The sequence below is a fragment of the Anoplopoma fimbria genome, chromosome 1 (assembly GCF_027596085.1).
Source record: "Anoplopoma fimbria isolate UVic2021 breed Golden Eagle Sablefish chromosome 1, Afim_UVic_2022, whole genome shotgun sequence".
NCBI classification, from domain to species: Eukaryota; Metazoa; Chordata; class Actinopteri; order Perciformes; family Anoplopomatidae; genus Anoplopoma; species Anoplopoma fimbria.
This window is the reverse complement of record NC_072449.1, coordinates 2,116,830-2,139,836: the sequence shown is the minus strand read 5'-3', so window position 1 is coordinate 2,139,836 and position 23,007 is coordinate 2,116,830. Positions and strand designations below refer to the sequence as shown.

Here is a 23,007-nt window from a genome sequence, read left to right as displayed (position 1 = left end):
CAAATGCACAAAGAACAATATCTAGCCTAAAGCTTAGTTTATATTCACCGGAAAATGACATAATCACTCCGGCATGTGGTGCAAGTGGTCGTGCACCTCTGGATTTTTCTAACTTGGCGCTTGGAACTTTTCAGGCATGACTGTCACAAATAGTTAATTGATAAAAAACACTGTTTACATTTCTATGGATTTTATAAAGAAGGCCAATTTGTTTTTTAGATGCTTTAGACACAGGAAGAATCTTCATTTGAGTAAATATTTTGCAGCCAAATCAAATAGTTTACAGGATTTTGTTTCTTCATAATGATTTTAATACTTGACATCTTTCTTTACAGGGTTTGTATAAAGACAATAAAGTAGTTCATGAATATGAGATATGAGTTTACAGTTAATTATAATCCCTCCTGGTCATTGTGGATGTTGGTTTATGGCATTTTTACACTCGTTGTCTTCTTGATTCTTCACATAACTTTTTGTTTGTTTGTTCGTCATCTGGTGTTTAGGAGAATTATGCAACAAACTAGAGTTGGCAACTTCTGGAAGTAGTTCTGCTAGCTACTTTCTTTGGTTCTTTCTAGGTTTGATCATTTTTAAATATCTAGTGTACTCTTGTTAGTTTCTCAAGATTACCAATCCTATCTTTACGTGGAAAAAGCAGAGCTAACGAAAGTGCAGTTACGGTAAAAGTGAAAGAGAGAAGAATATGAATTGCTGGAAAAAAGCCGCATCTACGTCAGATTAATTTCCAGATACAATCAACCAGTTTATGGAGCAGAGTTAGTTTAGCAAAATAATTAAAAAGAAAACTTCAATAGATAGTAGACACGTAAAAAAAAATCTGCATCGTTCGAGTTCCCCTACAGGAATCATTAAAGTTTAATCTTATTTGGTTTTATCTTCCATTCATTGCCACTTTAAAAAAGAGACTGAACACACACACACACACACACACACACACACACACACACACACACACACACACACACACACACACACACACACACACACACACACACACACACACACACACACCCCTTAAAGCCTGATGGGATTGTCAGACCCAGCAGGTGGGAGACACAGACAGCCCATCTCCGGCTCTGTCTAATTACTGACTCTGCTTTAAGGTTGCTGCTCTACAGGAAACGTATTTACTGACACATGTTGTCAGGACGCATCTCAGCTGCTCCGTCGTATCCGACCTGCTTCCTCTTTGACTGTGTTCATCGTTCATGGAGAGTTTAAGAGCCGAAGATCAGTGTGGTGACATTTAACGTTATCAGAAGATGAGAGATGTTTACTGTGAGTGAGATGGAAACATGGAACATAAAGGACACAATGATAACATGGGACTGTGTTTTCCTTTTCCATCTCAGACTCTTTCTCTCTTTCTGGCTACTTTCTCTCTGTTTTCTCCATCAACAGCTCCTCTCACATCCAAGTGGCTGAGAAATGAAGTGACAAAAAGTTAATCAAATGGCCCCTTGAGGCTAGAAAGTCAATCCCCAAAGACCTCTATGTTAAAATGCCCAACTTTACAGCAGCAATAAAAAGGTTTACAGCCTGGAACAACCTAAACCTTAAGGCTAAATCCAAGATGGCAACGGCCAAAAACCAAGATGATGAAGACCAAAAACCAAGACCGCAACAGCTAAAAAACCAAGATACTGATGGCTAAAATCCAAGATGATGAAGGCCACTAAACAAGATGGTGACTGACAAAAAACAAGTGGTGACTGACAAAAAACAAGAAAATGATGGGCAAAAACTAAGATGATAATGGTCAAATACCAATTTGTCGACAGCTAAATCCCAAAATGGCAACAGCGAAAAGACCAAGATGACGATGGACAAAACCTAGATGGCAAATCTCAAAATCACTATGACCAAAAACCAAGATGGAAACTGATTATAAACAAGGTGATGTTGGCCAAAAACCAAGATTATAATAAACGAATAAACAAAGACGACAACAGCAAAAAACAAAATGACGAGATGGCAAACTTCAAAACCAAGATGGCGTCTGACAAAAAGCAAGATAATGAAGGCCAAAAACCAAGATGGCCTCTGACAAAAACAAAAATGATGGCCAAAATCAAAGATGATGAAGGCCAAAAACCAAGATGACAACTGACAAAAACCAAGATAATGAAGGCCAAAATCCAAGATAATGATGGCCAAAATCCAAGATGGACAACGATCAAAAACAATTCAGCGATGGCGGCAAACAAACAAGATAACAATGGCCAAAAACCAAGATGGCGTCTGACAAAAAGCAAGATAATGAAGGCCAAAAACCAAGATGGCAAAGGCGAATAAACAAAGATGACAACGGCAGAAAATAAGATGGGAATGGTCAAAAACCAATGTGAGGACGAACAAAAACCAAGATAATGATGCCCAAAATCCGGGGTGAGGAAGTACAAAAAACCAAGATGGAAACTGACTATAAACAAGATGATGTTGGCCAAAAACAAGATGACGACGGCCAAATCCCAAAATGGTAACAGCCAAAAACCAAGATGACGATGGACAAAACCTAGATGGCAAATCTCAGAACCAAGATGGTGAAAGACAAAAAGCAATAAGACATCGGCTTAAAACCAAGATGCAACAGCCAAAATGCCAATCTCGAGACTTCGAAAAATCAGTCTACAAACCAGTGGGTGACATCACAGTGACTACGTGCACCTCCTACATACAGTCTATGCTCCACATCCCCAGAAACACAGTCACTCACCTGTAACACCTGGTGGGTTTGCCGTCCGCACTCCGGCATGTTCATGTTCAGGCGGTCCATGTCCACTGAGCTGTCCACGGCGCCCTGAGACACATGAAGATCCTGAGGGAGGAAGTGAGATCAGGACGTTAGTGAGAAACATCACAAACGTCATCGGTGACGACAACTGTTAGTTACAGAATCCAAATTATGTTTTTGTGGTTCAGAAATATTACCGTATTTAGTTGAATTCCCCCTCCCCACTTGGCCTACACACTAATGTGTCAGAGTGAGATTCGTGGTGTCAGCACTAACACACACACACACACACACACACACACACACACACACACACACACACACACACAAACAGATGGTAGACAGAATTTAGCAACACACTGAGGAAGTGACACACTAAAAACACGCACACGCATTTAAATCTCTTGGTGGTTGACACATTCACTGGAAATCCGCCACCTTGGCTCTTGGCTCTTGTCTCTCACTCTTTATGAAAACACACACACACACACACACACACACACACACACACACACACCGTGCCCAAATCCCATAAATTCCTCCCTTCTTACTCACTCAGTTTGGGTTATTTCCATCAAATCAGCACTGAACAAACAGCTATAAATATGCTCCATGTCTATATTGGTCCACGTGTTAAGTGACCAGATTGTGTATAAAGGGTGAATGTGAGATGTGAGAAGCCTGTGGTTGTGAGGAAGCACATAAAAAACCCACGGAGCAGTTAGAAAACACTTGATTATAGCAATCAGTGAGAATCGGAGTGAACCCGGAGTCATTTGCATGCCTAAAATGTTGTGCAGCAGGGAACGAAAATATGTTTCTGATGTTCTCTGCCCTGCAGGAAAACAAAACACGGCTGCTACAGCTTCGTATTTGCTCTTCTGACAGAACCGTGAAATGATATTCAGTCAGCCTCGGGGAAGCCTCAAACAGCAAATCACCAAAAAAAACAGCCAGAAAATAAAAAACAAATGTTGAGAATATTCAATCTGGAAACAGTTTCTGTGCAATGAGGAACTATTTTCTTAGAGAGAAGGAGAAAGAATTCTGCAAACTACAAACTGTTTTCTCCCTCAGGTTTCATTCCAACCACCTAATTAAGATGAACCTGTCCTTTGTCATCTCTGAATATATAATAATTACCTTTCCCCAGTTATCCAGCACATGCACAGCCTCCATGGCAAAGAGCTGCTGCTGCACTACTGACTCAATCCTCTCAGAGTGAACTTGATTGACCAGGACAACCTCTGATTCTAACAGAGGAACACCGGCCGTCTCTTTGTCCTGATCTCAGCTCTTTGTCTGAAGCTACCGGCACTCTGTCCTCCGCTAACTCCCGTCTCAGGAGGTGGACCTGTTGCTGCTTGCTCCACTAAACTAAGACCTGCATTCCTGACTGGCAGCACCAAAAACCCCAGATAACAGAGACATGTGTGTGTTTAAGCAGCGATCAAAAGAGAAAAGAAGAACAAGAACAAGAAAGAGGAAGAGAAGAAGAGAGAGTATTGACTGAGATTTGATAAAAGTAAAGCTTAGAATAAAAGTAGTTAAAGAGGAAAGGAGGAGCTCCTTAAATACACCTCAAAGCTTCCACTCTTATGACACAATATAGTGTGTTCATTTGTTCATTTCCTGCAGAAAGACAAGAAAAGCTGAACAGATTAAAAGCTTACTGAAGTATTACGTTGTGCTCTTACTGCAGAAACATTTTAGCTCTAAAGTAGGTTGTTTGATACGACTTCTGGTGTAATTTTCTCTGATTATACAAGGAACATTTAGCAATTAGCTTCCTTGAAACTAAATATATGCATATATATGCAAATATATGCTAATTAGATATGCATTAATGACTGCATGTGCTCTGCGTTGAGTGTCCCTTTCCAGACGACCACTGAAGTTGAATTGCGAAAAGTGAAGTTTATAATAGTTGTAAGAGTTTATGTTTAGTCTCATGCATCAAAGTGCGCTAAGACTATTGAGGTAATATTTACAGTAATCATTGATGGAATGATATTTAAAACAAGGTGTAAATGAGGCCTAAAATTACAAGTCCAGTCAAGTTTCGTCTGCTGCTCAAACTCCTGCCAGGAGTCAATCACATCAGTTTGTTGGGCCAAAACCAAATTCATGTGATTCAATAAATCAAACGCCCGCCGAGTATGTTTCTTTAAAGCGTCCAATGACGGTTCCTCGGAAGTTCTGTTTAGCAAATCATCTGGTGGGTCAGGTTTGGTTAAATCAGAGCGAGATCTATTGACTCCATACAGCTCTCAACATGGCGACGGCTGAGCAAACAACAGCAACAGTGCTGACAGAGCAACGTATCTTAAAACGGTTCCTGTGATATCCTACGAAAAGTTACTCCACATTATTTCTGTCTTTTTACAAAAGTTCAGCAACACGTTACAATTCATGTTCCACATGAATACAGTATTTTCAAAATAAACTTCCTAAGGAAACTCAGGTTTAGACAACAAGAGATACTTCTTTGTTCAAGATTACTTTGATAACAAACTTCTTTTTTTCATAGGTAACACTACAAATGCTGGATGAGACCAGCCTTTATAACTTCACATATATTATAGTTTGATATATCAATGTTCTGAATGTCATAAAAAAACATAGCGGTCTATTGAAAAAAGTGAATGTTAGCAAATTAGCTAACTAACTAGCCTCGCTGACCTTCTAACCAGCTAGCACGCTGATTCTTAAAGTGTTTCGTTTTGTTTGCTTTTATATTTTCTCTTTACAGTTCCTTCTTTGCCGTTAAACTGCGTTCTCTAAACTCCCATGTTGCATGTGAGTCCGTCTGTCTGTCCTCACACATCAGACTGTGGGAGGACAGCAGCAGCTTTGCTTTCTCTCAGATCCAGAAACTCTCTGGACACAAAGACGTCCATGTCTCTCCCTCTCTCCTCCCCTCTCTCCCCCTCATGCCCGGACAGAAAGGCTGGCATTGTTTCCTGTCGTGCCGGCATGGATCTGTCCTCACACATGAGGGAATCTTGCTTTATTATTTTGTATTTTGAGGGGGTAATTAAAGCGAGGGAGGGAGGAGGCTCAGCGTTTAGCAGGAATGTAAAAATGTGTTGGCAGAGAGGGGAGCAGGAGAGGCTGCAGACTGGAGGGTGAATAGAAATGCCAAAGCGATGAAAGATAGAGAGAGAGAGACATGTTTTGCTACTATCAGATTTTTCTTTCTGTATCTTTGTTTTTCACTTCAATATAAAAGTCCTGCTCCTCTATGGAAACAGAACAATCATGACTAGTCATGACAAGTAGAGAGAACTCAAACATGTCTTTAGTGCAGAATAACACAGTTATAATGACATAAACAATACAAAAAGTAAAAACACAAGTTTAATTTATTTGGATTTTTTGGAACAAAAGTTGTCAAACAATGGAATCTATATATCCAACATGTTTCTAAGTGCCTAAAAGTGTTACTAATGTTGAAAACATGGAGGTTCCACATGTATTAGATATTGAACTATTCACATTTTTACATCCTCTACTTCCAGCCTCTCCTCTCCTCTCTGCTCTGTGTTCAGCAGCCTGAAGTTCACTGATTTGTTGTCACATGACTGTTGGTCTCAGATGAATCAATCATGTCTTCATAGTTTCACTGAGGAGCTCAGAATTTAATGTTTTTTACAGAATCTGGTTAAAACAGACGGTTTATTTGTGGCGAGGTTTTAAATGAGACATGTAGAATAACATGTGTTTGTCAGACATGATGTATTCAAGGAGCGTTGGAAAGATGATAATTCAACAATAATGTTGTTGTTTACAGCTTCTTGCTGTGATGAAAGGTGTAGTTTGGGCATTTTTTTTAAGAAAACATGCTTTTCAATCTTGCCAGATGGTCCTCAGCATAAACTCTAAGATCTAAGGTAAAATATTTACCATATCAAAATATACAATCGATATTTGCTACATGAAATTAATATACTGGCTTTATATTTTTCAGCATTTTTCTGAACCTTAAGGTGACTAAATATCTAAAGTTTGTCCCATCAGAGTGATTAGAATTAAACTGGTTTATCTTCCTGAGAGCAAGAATGAGCTCATTGTATGGCAACGTTACGAGATTTTGAGAAATATAGAATGCAAATTAAACATTTTGTCTTGATGATGGTGCAAAACAAAAGGATGAGTGTGCCCAAAATGAGAAAAAGGATGAATCCTCTGGGGAGCATGACAGCAGATCGTCTTGCGATATGGGCTGGATTCACTGAAATCACTTGAAAAGAACAGGAAAACGTGAGTCTGTCTGTCTGAGGAGAGGACGTGAGTCTGTCCGTCCTCTCATCCACCAGTTTGTCCTCCGGGACGAATAAAGTTTTCATTTAAACAGACAAGGGGCCGAAGAATGTGGAGATAATCAGGAATGTGAAAACAGATAAAATGTTTGAGTCACCTCATGCTCATCTGGAGGCACTTTATACTGGTCCTGATCCAGTCTCAGTTTAGTCCTGATCCTCTATAGACCTCCATCAGTAAACAGACCATCAGAGAGAAGATCGTCTGTTTCTATAAAGTTATTCTTAAAGCTCGTCATCGGAGCCACCGGGTCGGATTCTGGAGAAACCAGATGAGATCATGAAGGTTCACCAGAAACTCCTTCAGACCAGACTCCAGCAGAGACCAGTCCACCGTGGACAGACCCAGATCCAGCAGAGACCAGTCCACCGTGGACAGACCCAGATCCAGCAGAGACCAGTCCACCGTGGACAGACCCAGATCCAGCAGCACTACCACTTTAATCCACAGGGGCCACCAAATCAACACAAACAGAAAGTTCCTTTATCGTATCTTCAACCAAAATTGCAAATATGACTTTTTTTGTTGTTCCCTTTAAATACTGAGGATCTTTAACGTTATATATCCACTAACTGGACTAAATTGAGGACAGATGACTCAAACACACAGTTGAAACAACTTTCAACAAATGAGTCACAAAGTGTTAAAAGCAATCACGCAGAAAAACACAAATACAATCTTCTATCACTTTCACTTTTCTGAACGTGTAATAAAAACATCCTCTTAAGGTCAGAGGTCACTGTTTGATGTTCAGGAACAAATGCACGCCCTGAAGCTGCAGCGCTGTGTGTTCTCTATGATATAACCAACACGTCTACCAGCTCTTTACATGTCTGCAGGTTTAAACGTGCGTTCGGACGTCTTGGCCTTAGAATAGATGCGTTCTGCAGCCTCGGGGAAGACGCTGAGTCAAAGAGACACAGGAAAACAGAGATGGAGGATTTGAATGAATGGAGGGGAAGGGGGCTTTGAAGCTTTTGCAGGTGAGGAGCAAACTTCCTCTGCAAACACACCTGGCTGCTTTTATGGAGCTCCAACGAAGAAGAAGAAAAGGGGAAGTGTGTAAATACTGGTAGAGTAAATAACTCCACCTGTAAAGACACCTGAAGCCTCTTAGAACCGTCTAGTCTTTGTGCCCTGAAGAAAGACTTACAGGTTAAACCCCCAGTGTTTACATTTACACTCATGTTCCACTATGACAATATTCAGACGTTGATATAGTTTATGTAAAGGTCATATTCTGGTTGGATCCAGACTGATGAGAGGCAACAAAATGCAGGCAAACAATAATTATTATAAGAAAAGATCATAATATATTTAGTTAGGTTTAGAAAAACAAGACGAAAATGAAGAGAGACTAACGCACACCTAATTAAGTAAAGAAAAATGGATTAATAAATAAAATACAACAATGAATAAGTTGATCAATGTAAAGCAGAAAAATAAGTAAAATTAGAGCAAAGCAAAATAAGAAATAGAATATGTATAAATACTAAAACAAGAGCATAAAAACACATAAATATTCATAAAATCAAACGTAATATAAGCAATAATAATAAAAAACATCAAATTATAAAACTAAAAATACATTTTATGATGATTCAATTCCATAAACCTTTAATATCCATTCAAATCTAAAGCTACAATCCATATAAATATATGAAAATAGCAAACAGCAAAGATTTAGAATCTGTTCATGATGTTTTTTCAGCCAAAGACAAATCCCACCTTCTGTTTTTAGAAACAAACCACAGAAATGCAGTGAATGGAGCCATGGGAAGAAGGAAGGCTCCTCTGCAGGCTCAACATACGCTGTGAATGTATATTCTTAAAAATGTTATTCATAATAACTACATTCCAGCTGTAACGTTAAGACGTTCGTTCTGCTGAGTGTTACGGACTGATGAGGTGAGATGAAAAACTGATTTAGATAAAAAACATCATGACAAGATAGTTAAACATCTTGAAACCACTGCATGAAGTCCACACACACACACACACACACACACACACACACACACACACACACACACACACACACACACACACACACACACACACACACACACACACAGCTGAGAGTGAATTTATGGCAGAGAGGAGGAGAGAGAGCTTCTCCCACACAACATCCATATGAAACCACAGTCTGACAACACCCAGAGAGAGACGACCGCTAAGAGTTCATCTACAGATGAAGACAGAGACAACGAGTCATCACTCTACGGATCCTATGAGAGCTAACAGAAAAAAGTTACTCTTATATAAAGTGTCAATTTATGCTACTTAAATGAATACTGTCTTTTCAAAATAAAGTTCCCTCTTCACAAGAAACAACATAGAGAAAATTCTGGGTTTTTTTTGTCTAAAACAACTACAGAATAAAGTTACTTAAATACGTAAATTATGTGACAAATAAATCAACATTGACTTTTTGTTTCACACAGGTGAAAGAACAACTGTTTCCAGGTTTCCCGTTTTTTGTTTGACATCTCTTTCTAACCCTTGTGAGTTTTTGCTGTGTTTATACTTCCTGGTTCATGATCACGTGGATAACATACAAAATAATTTTTGGGGATATCTACAAATTAGAAGTATTATCAACCAAACTATTTCTCAAACTGAAACAATGAGGTTTCTGCCAGAACCAAACAGAGATGAAACTGACATCAAAGTTGAAGGTCATTGACTGTGTCAGATATGTTCATCTGTGTTCAAAGGAAACTATGGAGCAGGAACTTCTAGACCTTTTTCTAAAACTCTTGGAAGCCATTTGGAGCCCTGGAGCTGTTCCATTCTGGAACGAGACACATGACAAATCATGTCCTTCAACTTCTCTCCACAATGTTTGACTACATAATAAATAGCAGACTGCATTGTGGCATCTAAATCCTAAACATAGCCTTTACGAGCTTCATGGGCCGATCCTGAACCGCTCCGGTTAGTGCCGTCTTCAGATGTGGCGTCTCGGCTTCGAGAAACAACCACTTAGAAAAAACAACAGCGACAACTTTCTCTTTTGAGAGCTTCCACTGTTTGTCTTGATGCAAATCCATCAAATCATGTGAAGGAATGTAGGGAAATATGAAGAATTTTACTTTAAACGAACTGAACTAAATGTGCTGTGTGATAATAAAATCATTTTCTGTTAAACACAGACCTGATTTTAGACATCGAAACAAAAAAAGAATGACTTTCAAACAAGGGAAGAGGAAGTAAAAAACTAATTTCCTGGTTTTAAGGACTCATTCCTGCAGAACTCTAAAATATAGATGACAATGCAATATGTGAATATCTCCTACCAAACCTCAGACACAGGCTCAGACTCAAAGAGAGACAGAAAAACAGTTTGGGATCAACAGGAAGTGTGTGACAGACAGAGGAGGAAGAAGAAGATGTAACGGAAAGGTCTGAGTGTCACTATATGGAGACTTCCTGCACAGCGACCACTTCCTGTTGGTGGCCTCTGTCCCCAAGGTCGAGGTTAACCTCCGACCTCAGCCATGAACACCACTATGTTATTATCACATACGCTCAGACTGCTTCGTTTTACTATTTACGTTCTGGTGATAGCAACGACTACTTTAGGGAATCAATATTTGTACGTCTACATGAGCTCTATAAACCAGTGCAGCTGATTATTTTATCCATTCATTCAACATCTTTGACAATACAATCATATTCTTTCTCGCTAAGAGTTAGATGAGAAGATAAACATTTAAAAAAAACTTGAGTGACTTGAAAAGTCTGTCTAGCTCGCTTTCATGGTAGAGAAGTGGAAAATCTGATTTAATTATCATGTAAAAAAAGACAATGTGGCTTTTGTTGTAATTTATTTATGTATTGTTAATTATGCAGGGGAACCTTATCATTTCTGATAACCTTATTTAAGATTGTTTGATTGTTTTCCCCAAAAAATTATGTTTACTTTAAAAAAAAAGATAAGAGATCCATTTTTTCCGTAACCTGCTTATCCAGTTAAGGGTGGCGGGGTGCTGGAGCCGATCTCAGCTGTCAATGGGCGAAGGCAGGGTTCACCTGGACAGGTCTCCAGTCTGTCACAGGGCTGACATATAGAGACAGACAACCACTCACACTCACATCCACACCTACGGGCAATTTAGAGTCTTCAATGCACCTAAGCTGCATGAGATAAAATAATCCTTCATTAGTCCACAGCGGGGATATTTGCAGGATTACAGCAGCAGAGTGGACAGTGCAAACAAACAAGAGACAAAAGTAAAAAAACAAGATCAAACAGGTTAATAAATAAGTAATCACACAGTAAAGGTATAACAAATTAGTAAATATTTTTTAAAAAACAACAACAAAATACTAAAATATGATATAATCTGACTGAATGGTTGTTTATATTCCGCAGTGGATTGCACAGATTATTTATATTGCACATAAATTAATAAATTAATGAGGGAAATAGTAATATATAATAAAAATAAAAACATTATATATAAAAATATTAATATGTTTCTTAAGAAAATCTAAAGTTATTCCAGTATGTTTTAGTTCCATTTTAAGAGTTTTCAGAATATTTTGATGATTATCGAGGTAAATATCGTGAATCACAATTATTTTGATGGTCGTGACTTTTTCATATTTTAAATAATATTTACTTTATAATAATTTGTATGTAACTATCTGCTGACATGGTAGCCAGAAAATCTTTTTTTCAACAAGGTTGTTTTGCTGCCCACAAGTGTCCAAAAATGTAAATGTATGCAGCTTTAAATAGATTTTTCACTGGTCACTTTAAAGGCTGCACTGTTTGTTTGGGTTGCAACCAAGGTACCAGTTTCTGTTTAAATACTATTTATGAATGGACTCAGTTGTGTTCTGGCTTAAAAAAGCTATTTGGCAATTCATTGGTGAAATATTTGATGTAGAAAATGAGATTTGTTTTGGAAAACAAACCAGCCTGTCAGCGTTGGCTTTGAGCCAATCAGTTAATTATGTGCTGATATTGAATCTATGCACAACAGAAAAATGCTCCAGAGTTCAAATTAGAGTATTTGTTTCCACAGATATGAGGAAGCCCAACCGACACACATTAAAATGCAAATATATGCACAGCGAGATAAAATCGTTGCCCTCGTAGGCTGATAGCATGAGTGAACACAGATTCATTATTCTGGCATGAAACGCTGGAGAGACGCTGTTATCAGCCGGCAGCTAAACGCACCAGCTGCCCTGTCTGCAAGTCTCCAACAGACACAAAGTGGTGTGAACATACACACACACACACACACACACACACACACACACACACACACAACTCTACATGCAAACATACTGCACACATTAAAGTGGCAGGAAATGAGATGTTACTGAAATGAATCACAGGAACGAAAAATAATGAATATACCTATTACTACTACTGAGATTCTCTTGAGCAAGACATCTGTTTATAGGCCGTTACACACAGGAGGTGTGATGAATAAACAACAAGGAAATGTTATATGTCTAGGGCTTTTATTGTGAAGGACAGAGGAAGGAGATCTGGTATGAGCTGCCTTTGTAAAGGTTAAAAGGAGTAATTTGCTTGATTGGTGTTATAATATATATATACATATATAGAAAAACATAGCCGGTGGTCACTCACTCTTTTCTACACTGTGACAATAGAACGATACATTAAATTGATCAATTTTACTTATTTACTTTGACTCTGCGCTTCGTGAGTCTACTAGGCGTAAGTTGGTTTAGTTTATGCAGAAGTTAACCAGCTACAATGGTAACAGTGCAATAAAAATGGCCGCCGCTTTGACCATCCTGCTACCTTGATTTGAATGGGAAAGTCCCTTCTACTCCTATTTTATTTCTATGAGAAAAACTGCAGAATGTTATTGGTTTATGCCTTTATTTGAGGTGCAAAAACCCAGAAAAATATAACTTGTTCCCAATAAAAATGATGCCGAAGTTATAGAAAAATCATATAAAATAATGTATAAGTGACTTAACAGTAGGTGGTGAAAAATCTGATCATCCAGGTTACAACATAAACACAGATGTTAAAAAGAGACAAACCCTGTCTGCCTTAGCACAGACGTGTGTAAACTGCAGCGCGGCAGTTCAGAGGATCAGAGAGTCTGTCATTATCAGATTATTGTCTCCGGTGACGGTAGAAATTACACCTCAAAGCCTCAAAGGAAAGAAACTTGTTGTCTCCGTCCAAACCACTGTTATCCCACACGGCTAAGTGGTAACTGTGAGACACTGAGCCAAAGGCCGAGATGACTCACTGTTCCTCCGACTGCCTCCATGCTCAGCAGGTTTGTTACAGTAAATATTAAAAAATGTCTCACCTCCATACTAAGGCCAGTTGCAGACACATTTTGCATTAGCGCAATATTTCCACTCTGTGCTAGTACGCTATGAAAACTTTACTCCGCTGGAAACTCGTCTATTGAGTTTCAACACAAGCTCTCTTTTTCTGATGTGTGTTTCTTTAACTCCTCTGTGTTCAAGCTTCTCAATCAGCTGAAACTAACCTCAGCACCAGTCCAACACTAACAATGATGTGAGCATGATGTCTTTCCAACTCCGAGGAGTGAAGGTGATGAGAAACATGAGCAGATTAAAGGTGGTTAGTCATAGCGTATATATGTATATATATATTATCAGGAGATAAAGTATGAATACTTTGCTGGTGACCTATAAACAGACTGGGATTCAGACGATTGCAAGACTTCCCTCATTACTGAGTTAATGTTCCTACAAATGGCACCAAATTTGGTCAATTTAGACCAAGCCAGAGTCAACGCTTTTGAAGCAGCAGTTCCTCTAATTCCATTGGCAGTTTCATTCAGGAAAAGTCTAACTACATGGAAGTAGTTAGACTTTTTTTAGTTACTAGTTTAGTTTAGTTTTATTGTTTTATTTAACCATAATTTAGGAGCATATTCCCATTGAGGTTTTTAATCTCATTTAATCAACATGTCAGCGTAAAAGTTATCGAGAAGCACCACATAAAAACTCCAATAATAGAAAACTAAGGAGCAAAAAGTAAAAAAAAAACATAAAATACAAAGTAAATGTGTTTTCAACAAGACATGAAAGATGCTAAATGCAAAATTCATAGCATTTCTATTGCTTCCGCACAGCTCTCAACATGGCAACTGCTGAGCTAAAGGCTAACAGCTAACAGCTAACAGCGCAAACTACTGCAACAGTGCTGACAGAGCTAGCAGTGTTTGCATGAGAGGGAACTAAAGGGTGGTTGCCATGTTTTTGTGGTGACGTCTGTCGGGACAGCGTTATCAACTGTAACTGGCTAAATGAGATTTATATCAAATTTATTTTCCAATTTATATCCAATTTTTGTCAAATAATTATCAAAAGATATGAAAGATCACATTTTTTTTTTCGTTTTTATGATTTATGTCATAATAACTGTGTCATTCTGCCCTAAAGACATGTTTGAGTTCTCGTGATTGTTCTGTTTCCATAGAGGAGCAGGACTTTTATTTAGAAGTAAAAAAATCAAGATCACAGAGAGTAAAATGTGACCCTGAAACTGCTTTGGGTTCAGAGAGTTAAAAAAAAAAACGACCTTGAATACAACAGTGAGAGTAAAGGTCCCGATTTACTTCCACCTTAAACAGGGGCATTGAACAGGGAAACCAGTGGCAGTGGGTGACTGGGAATGTGGTATTCCAGTGCTCAGTGGTTCCGTTGACTTTTGGCTCAGTGTTTCAAAGACGTGGATCTGGACAGACATTCCAGCCTTGAGGGGACAAAGAGGCTCTTTCAACAGCAGTAATCCTCTGGAGGACGAGTGGGAACGCTGCCGGCCTGCTGCTGGACTACAGGACTAACGGACTACAGGACTAACAGACTACAGGACTACAGACAAGACTACAGGACTACAGGACTAACAGACTACAGGACTACAGGACTAACGGACTACAGGACTACAAGACTACAAGACTACAGGACTACAAGACTACAAGACTACAGGACTAACGGACTACAGGACTACAGGACTAACGGACTACAGGACTACAGGACTAACAGACTACAGGACTACAGGACTAACGGACTACAGGACTACAGGACTAACAGACTACAGGACTACAGGACTAACAGACTACAGGACTACAAGACTACAGGACTACAGGACTAACGGACTACAGGACTAACAGACTACAGGACTACAGGTCTAACGGACTACAGGACTAACGGACTACAGGACTACAGGTCTAACGGACTACAGGACTACAGGTCTAACGGACTACAGGACTACAAGTTAACCCGAACAGAGTGACCCTGTTACATCGATATATCTGGGGCCAAAACTGAGCTTTTATTAAGATGTGAATGTATCTAGGGAATAGTAACGGACTGTAGTGGATCCCTATTAATTACACCGTTAACCATCACAGTGTAAATAAAGTTTTACTGACGGTCGTTATCCTCCAATATTCAGTAAATATGAGATCAGATAATGTTACATTGTAAACAACCAATCTGTGTTTGAATCAACAGGAGAGCTAGTAACGTTAGCAGCACCGATAACGGATAATGAACAGAGGCTCTGTTCAGTTACATTATGATGCGTTCAGGCTCTGTTCAGTGATACTATTGGTATAATGAGTATTGGTTGAAGGTAAATTATAACGTTATCACGATGTGTTCACATGTAATCTGTAAAATGTAGTGTTGGTGATAAACTAGAATAAATCCAGTTTGAAGGAGATGTTTTCACATTCATATAAAATAGATATTAGAGATGAATTATGATGTTTAACTTCCTAACACTAGCTATAAACAGATTATGATACATCATTAAAACTAATAATGCTTTTTGCTTTCACATTTAAGTCATTGTTAATATGAACATTTAGGTCAGTGCAGCTTTAAGAAGATAAGCATTTGGTTCATTCAATCAGTATTTCAGCACTAATGGTAATGAAACAACATTTTAGTGTAAAAATGTAAATTATTTTTGCGTTGTAAAGTCTTTATGATCATAAATCCTAAATTCCTCCACTGATGCTCTTCATGTGAACACATGTTTGTGTATTAGAATATGTTAAAGACATCTAGTACAGTATTGATCCATTCAGCAATAAATATGTAATAAATCAAACAACCTATCAGACTTGACCATTAATAAACAGCTGATGTGGCCTCACAGATGTTCGTAGAGCAGATTCATTAATGAACATCATCCTATTTATCACCAAAACAAATTGGACAGCATGTTTCTGCCCTCCGTCCGTCCTAAAGGAGGAGCTTTAACTTCAACATAATATTATTAAACACTTCACTCATTCACAGTGTCACTCACCCTCCTCTCTCTCTTCTGTTCAGCTCTCAATCAAAGCTTTAAAATCCATGCATCGTCCTTATGACAATACTTCCAGAAGTCCACGCCGCTTTGTTCATGTGTAGGAATGAACATTGTTGGTGGTGAACTATGAAAGGAGGGAGTGACGGAGGGGAGGAGGAAGTGGAGGGGGAGGCCGTGTGGGATATCCCTTTGAGTCATGGAAACTGGTCCAGAGAGCAGACATGTGTGTGTCTTTGTGTTGTCCTCCCATTCGGCCTCATTAACTCTGGAAACACCCCTCATGGAAAACATGCATAATGTCACTGATGGATACACACATTCTCTTTATTCTGCACTGTGTTCTGGTAATATGATGGAGAAGTTTGGGTGTTTTACTTCAATTTATTGTTTTATGTTTTTGATTTTAATGCATATTTTCATATTTGTCCTGCTAGTTTCACTTTCTATAAATAATATTTCTATTTCATTTTAAAGCTACGAGGAACTTTCTTTTAGTGTTGATTCTGGCGACCCCTGTGGACAACAGTGGTAGTGTCTCCTAACACCAGAGTCCCTTTAGAAAACCTCACATTTTACTGCAGCAGGGTCTGACAGTCTGACCCCCTCAGTCCTGGATCTGGGTCTGTCCACGGTGGACTGGTCTCTGCTGGATCTGGGTCTGTCCACGGTGGACTGGTCTCTGCTGGATCTGGGTCTGTCCACGGTGGACTGGTCTCTGCTGGATCTGGGTCTGTCCACGGTGGACTGGTCTCTGCTGGATCTGGGTCTGTCCACGGTGGACTGGTCTCTGCTGGATCTGGGTCTGTCCACGGTGGACTGGTCTCTGCTGGAGTCTGGTCTGAAGGAGTTTCTGGTGAACCTTCATGAGTTCATCTGGTTTCTCCAGAATCCGACCCGGTGGCTCCGATGACGAGCTTTAAGAATAACTTTATAGAAACAGACGATCTTCTCTCTGATGGTCTGTTTACTGATGGAGGTCTATAGAGGATCAGGACTAAACTGAGACTGGTTCAGGACCAGTTTAAAGTTCCTCTTATTAACTTCAGGTACTATTCAGGGTAATATAACGAACTTGCCAAACACAATCCCATTTGCTATTTATATCCTATTTTTCTTGCTATATTTTGCAATATCTCTTCAAGGATCATCAGAGTTTCCTTTATAGTCTGTGACACACACGTTAACATCACAGATTTTCCACCCAAACAGCCAGACAGAGAGAGCCAGTGTGTGTGTGTGTGTGTGTGTGTGTGTGTGTGTGTGTGTGTGTGTGTGTGTGTGTGTGTGTGTGTGTGTGTGTGTGTGTGTGTGTGTGTGACAGGCCAGGTGAAGATTACTAGCAGCAGCCAAAACACAATGAGATCACCGTTTTACGAGACCGCTCTGCCAAAATCCCTTTGTTACCATAGCAACTCCTCAGTGAAAACACTAGTGTGTGTTTGTTTTGTGTGCATGTGTGCATGTGTGTGTGTGTGTGTGTGTGTGCGACTGCAGCATATGTCTCACAGTTGGTTAGCTGTTGTAAAACGTCATATATCTCAGATGGTGTTTAATTTATATACAGTATATATATATATATATAATTAATAGAGTGTGAGAGAACGATGACGTCGTTGTTTTGGGATGAAGACCGACTGCTGATAAAAGACGAAGACAATGAAGGGAGGAAATGACGGGGGAGGAAAAAGAAAGGGAGAGGAATCTGTAAAGGTCAGATCCCAATCTGCAGATGAAACACATTCTGATTGGCTGTGTGTGTGTGTGTGTGTGTGTGTGTGTGTGTGTGTGTGTGTGTGTGTGTGTGTGTGTGTGTGTGTGTGTGTGTGTGTGTGTGTGTGTGTGTGTGTGTGTGTGTGCATGCTGCAGCTGTTGGCAGACTGTACAGCTGTTTGTGTGAAGAACCCAGAGGAGGCAGCAGTTAGTGACCTCTGTTCTCCTGATGAGCTGCTCCTCCGTCAGTAACGTTCTCCATCATCTCTCTGAATGTAACTCAAATCTGACCAACAGCTGACCCTTCGCTATGTCCCGCCCCCCAAACACAGACTGGCCAATCACAGAGAAGCGTCAGCCAGAAACTACACTGGACACTCTCTGGCTTTTATACATCTATAAATCATTTTTAACGTTTTATCAGGAGTCTGACCTGTAATCATGTTGTTCAACTCGATTAGTGACAGAGACTTGATAAGAAAACTAAAAATGCAATTCAAATAAAATTGGTTTATATCTTTATGGATGTTAATTATCGTCATTTTATCATTTGAAATTAAACTTGAAACCCTAATACAGCACCTGTATCAAGTAAATTAATGTAGTGTTTTTATATACCTCTGATATTATTTATGTTATTTCTAATACCACACAACAGCCTAGTTATTGTTTATTGGGCACCCTTCAGTTTTTAGCTGAAAGCAGTCAAATAGTGTCACATTAAATATGTAGACACAAACCAATCAGTACAGAGGTCGATTAACACTCAAACTGCTCCACACTGATAAAGACCTTAAGTAGCTTCGATGCAAATGTGCCTCTCTCCTACTCCACTCCAGCAAATTCTTCCTCTATAAAAGCACTCACATCCCGTGGGTCTTTACACTAAAGCGGCCATGACACACTTAAATTAGAAGCTTATTAAAGTCCTCCGGTGGAGAAAAAATAAAAGTGAGTCCAAGATCACATTCAAGGTCACGAGTGTCTCCAACAGCAGGAGAGGAGCACCCAGAGGAGGCATTAAGACCCAGTGAGAGAGAGGGGGTGATGTGAGGGGGGTGGTGGTGTGATGGTGGTGGTGTGATGGTGGGGGGTGTGGGGGGGTAGATAGAGTGCCTCTGTGCTCGGCCTGATTACGCTCTCTACAGAATGAGCTCACACAAACAAAGGATTTATTATCACGAGCTGGAGAGTCGCAGTAGTCTGGGAACTCCGTACGGACGGTTTTTCTCTGCCAGGCGCCCCGAAAAATGTGTCCCGGGTCTGGTTCTGTTGGGGGTTCAGACAACGAGCAGCCCTGTACCGGGTGTAGAGCAGACCTGCAGCCCCGGGTCCGCATAGAGCAGACCTGTACGGGTCCACATAGAGCAGACCTGTACCGGGTCCACATAGAGCAGCCCTGTACCGGGTCCACATAGAGCAGACCTGTACCGGGTCCGCATAGAGCAGACCTGTACCGGGTCCGCATAGAGCAGACCTGTACCGGGTCCACATAGAGCAGCCCTGTACCGGGTCCACATAGAGCAGACCTGTACCGGGTCCGCATAGAGCAGACCTGTACCGGGTCCACATAGAGCAGACCTGTACCGGGTCCACATAGAGCAGTCCCTGTACCGGGTCCACATAGAGCAGACCTGTACCGGGTCCCGGGTCCACATAGAGCAGACCTGTACCGGGTCCACATAGAGCAGACTGTGTTTCTGCCTCCACATCACTTCTGCTGTTACAGCCTCCATCTCAAACTTATTTACTGCAGGTACACAAACACTGTCCATCTGTGCTTCAGGGTTACCCAAGGTCAAAGTAATTAAGATTATATTTAAAACAATTAGGTCAATTACTTAAGAACTCTAGCTTCTATAGCCTCACTGTGTGATATGACCACTAGCTGAAGGTGGCCAATGTTAGCAGACATAAGCTATTATAACATAGGTATAGTAACGAAATCCCACTTCACCTAACACTTAGAAACCAACAGCCTTTTCTTTGCAATTTTCTGTATCCCATGCAATTTTTTTAAATTAATATTTATTTATTTTATTTTGTTTTAATAATTTCATTTTACTATATTTAATTGATTTATTGATATTGATATTGATATTTATTTTTATTAAAATGATTACACTAAAACTGTTTTGGCAAAATGTGATATTGTCATTTTATTTATTTATAATTTATTTTTATTTAATTACATTTCTAATATTTTTTATTTTACTTTATTTTATTTTATATATTTTATATATTTTATATATTTCAATTTTACTATATTTTATTTTATACTTTAAAGGCAAAAATCCTAAACTAACACAAATTACATCTTAAAGCAGACATTATATTTAAAATGATTACTAAAACTGTTTGGCAAAATGTAATATTGTCATTTATTTTTTATTTTATTTATTTATTTATTTATTTTATTTTATTTATTTATTTATTTTATTTTTTTTTCATTTAAAACAAATGTCTGTTAAGTCACTGTCTATTACCGAAGGAGGAAACACTTTGGTGAAAGTATTGCAATAGTTATATATTTCTAAAACAACCAGGCTATTGCCACTTTAAAGGCAAAGTTATCCTAAACTAGCACAAATGACATCTTAAAGCAGACATTCATTATTCTTCTGCTCTCTTAGAGGCAGCAGAACAAGCTGAAACCATAAACCTGGCATGCTTTCATAAAGTTGATATGGCAAACATTATATTAAACTCCCAACATGCTGCCCAGCCAACTGTGTGAAGCGTTACAGAGAGCAGACTAGTTGTGTCTGCTGCTGATAAGCAAAGAACAAACCCAACCTCCAGAGAGAGAAACATCCACAAGATCCCACGGAGGACAAAGATAATACATCATATTCACTAATGAAGACAGAAGGAGCTGAAGGCCATTCATTAAACTCGACACTAAGTATTTTCCTTCGTGCATTCTCTGATTATCGTAGTTAAAACATAAAAAACGATATGGAACCCTCCAATAAACATTCATCATTTATTTAGTCACTGATAGTGGTGCTCATATTATCCAGACTGTATATAAGAAGTTACTAAATGAACATCATGCTGTATTGAAGAAGACTTGAAACTAGAGATTGAGACCATAAACTCATGTTTACAATGTTTACTGAGGGAATAAATCAAGAGAGAAGTAGAGTCATTTTCTCATAGACTTCTATACAACCAGAGGAGTCGCCCCCTGGTGGACAGTAGAGAGAATGCAGCTTTAAGACATGAAGCTTTGACTTCACTTTTCATAGAGGTTGCCGCCTTATACTATCAAACAAACCACTAAAAACCAGGTAAAGAACTCCAAATATATAAAGCCATTCTCGTACATTATTTGCCAATACTTAAATACTAATTAATAACTTTCATATCTTATGAAGCATCACTAAATGTAAAAATGTGAAGTTATAAGAAACACCCTTTTGTTTCCTTTAACCAAATGATGTGCCATTTTCAGGAGCGTCTTCACAAAGAGTGCATGGAAAATAATAAAATATCAGCACAATACAAGAAGTATAATTTGCAAAATCATGACATAAAACAATGCTTTTAAAAATCAGACTGCACAAATATAAACCACAAAACAATCTCAGCGTCCTCTATCTGAAACAGGTGAAGCTTCTACTTTACCTGGTGGAGTGGGTGTGTGTGTGTGTGTGTGTGTGTGTGTGTGTGTGTGTAGATCCAGTAACACCACAGGACTACACAAACACACACTGCTGCAGGTCGTGAAGACGGGACGAGATCATTAAACCGCTGCCGGTGTCACAAAACTCAAAAACGAGATCCAAAGAGGAAGCTCCTTTCTTTGTTGTGTCCTGTCTCTCTCTCTCTCACACACTCACACACACACACACACACACACACACACATTGTCTGTCGCTGTCATAACACACACTGGGATAAAGCCATGTGGCTGCTGACACACACTGTCTCTCTGTCTGCTGGTCTCTCTCTCACTCTCTCTCTCTCTTTTGGCTTTACACTCTCACACACACACACACTCTCTCACACACACACACTCTCACACACACACACACACACACACCTTAAACACACCCCTCTGGCGTTCCTGTCCGGTCAGCCTCGCCCCAACACAAGGCGTTCATTCTCTGGGATAAAGAAATGCTGTGTTGTTCATGAAAAACCTGCAGAAATATTTGGACTCGAAGGTCAACAAGGTGGTGAAAGAAAGAGGGAGTACAGTGAGGGGGGGGGTTATTCTCTCACACTGGAGCTACTGTTACTCTGAGCCTCATATTCCCACATGTTCCCCTCTCAGCACTGAGTCTGCTCTAATAAACAGGCCTCTGTATCATTCCAACACATTCTGATGGAGGGTTTGGATCATAGAAATGAAATAGGAGCAGGGAGGTCAGAGCGGCGGCCATTTTTATGTGTCACGTTCGCAGCAGGCTAATTTCAGTATAAATTAAACTGACTTACAGGAAGTCACGGACTCTTAGTGTAGAAGTAACCTATTTATTTTATTTTTTTTAATATTTAGAGTAAATGAGTAAAATATAACAACTTAATGCTTCAACCACACACTCAAAAGAAAGCACATTGAAAGCAGATGAGTGTTTATTGTGACCACTGTAGCATTTAAGTTTGTAATTAACAAACTAGCTAGTTAACTATGAGGCAGCTGGCTAGTTAGCAGGCTAATTCCACCATGCTTTCATGCTACACTGGTTACAGAAAATGAGCTGAACAGTGAGCTGGGTCTGAGGCCCCCCCCTGCTCTGGAGAAGGACAAGCTAACTAGCTAAGTAGCAAAAAGCTGGCTAGTTAGTAGGCGACTTCCAACGACTAACGCCATTTTCTTTTGTACCGGTCCAATGACCACGAAAAACCGTTCAATGTCGGTTCTACTCCTGTTTGTTTTTTTATGGACTGAATTTAGCATCAA

At 39.4% G+C, this 23,007-nt stretch overlaps 1 protein-coding gene across 1 annotated transcript in view; it reads right to left on the bottom strand.

Moving 5' to 3' along the window:
- The window catches only part of LOC129092748 (pleckstrin homology-like domain family B member 1), a 108,031-nt gene that overhangs the window by 77,524 nt on the left and 7,500 nt on the right, over positions 1 to 23,007 (bottom strand). The window contains 1 exon segment of the mRNA XM_054600799.1: positions 2,738 to 2,839. Coding sequence (XP_054456774.1) covers positions 2,738 to 2,839 — 102 coding nt within the window.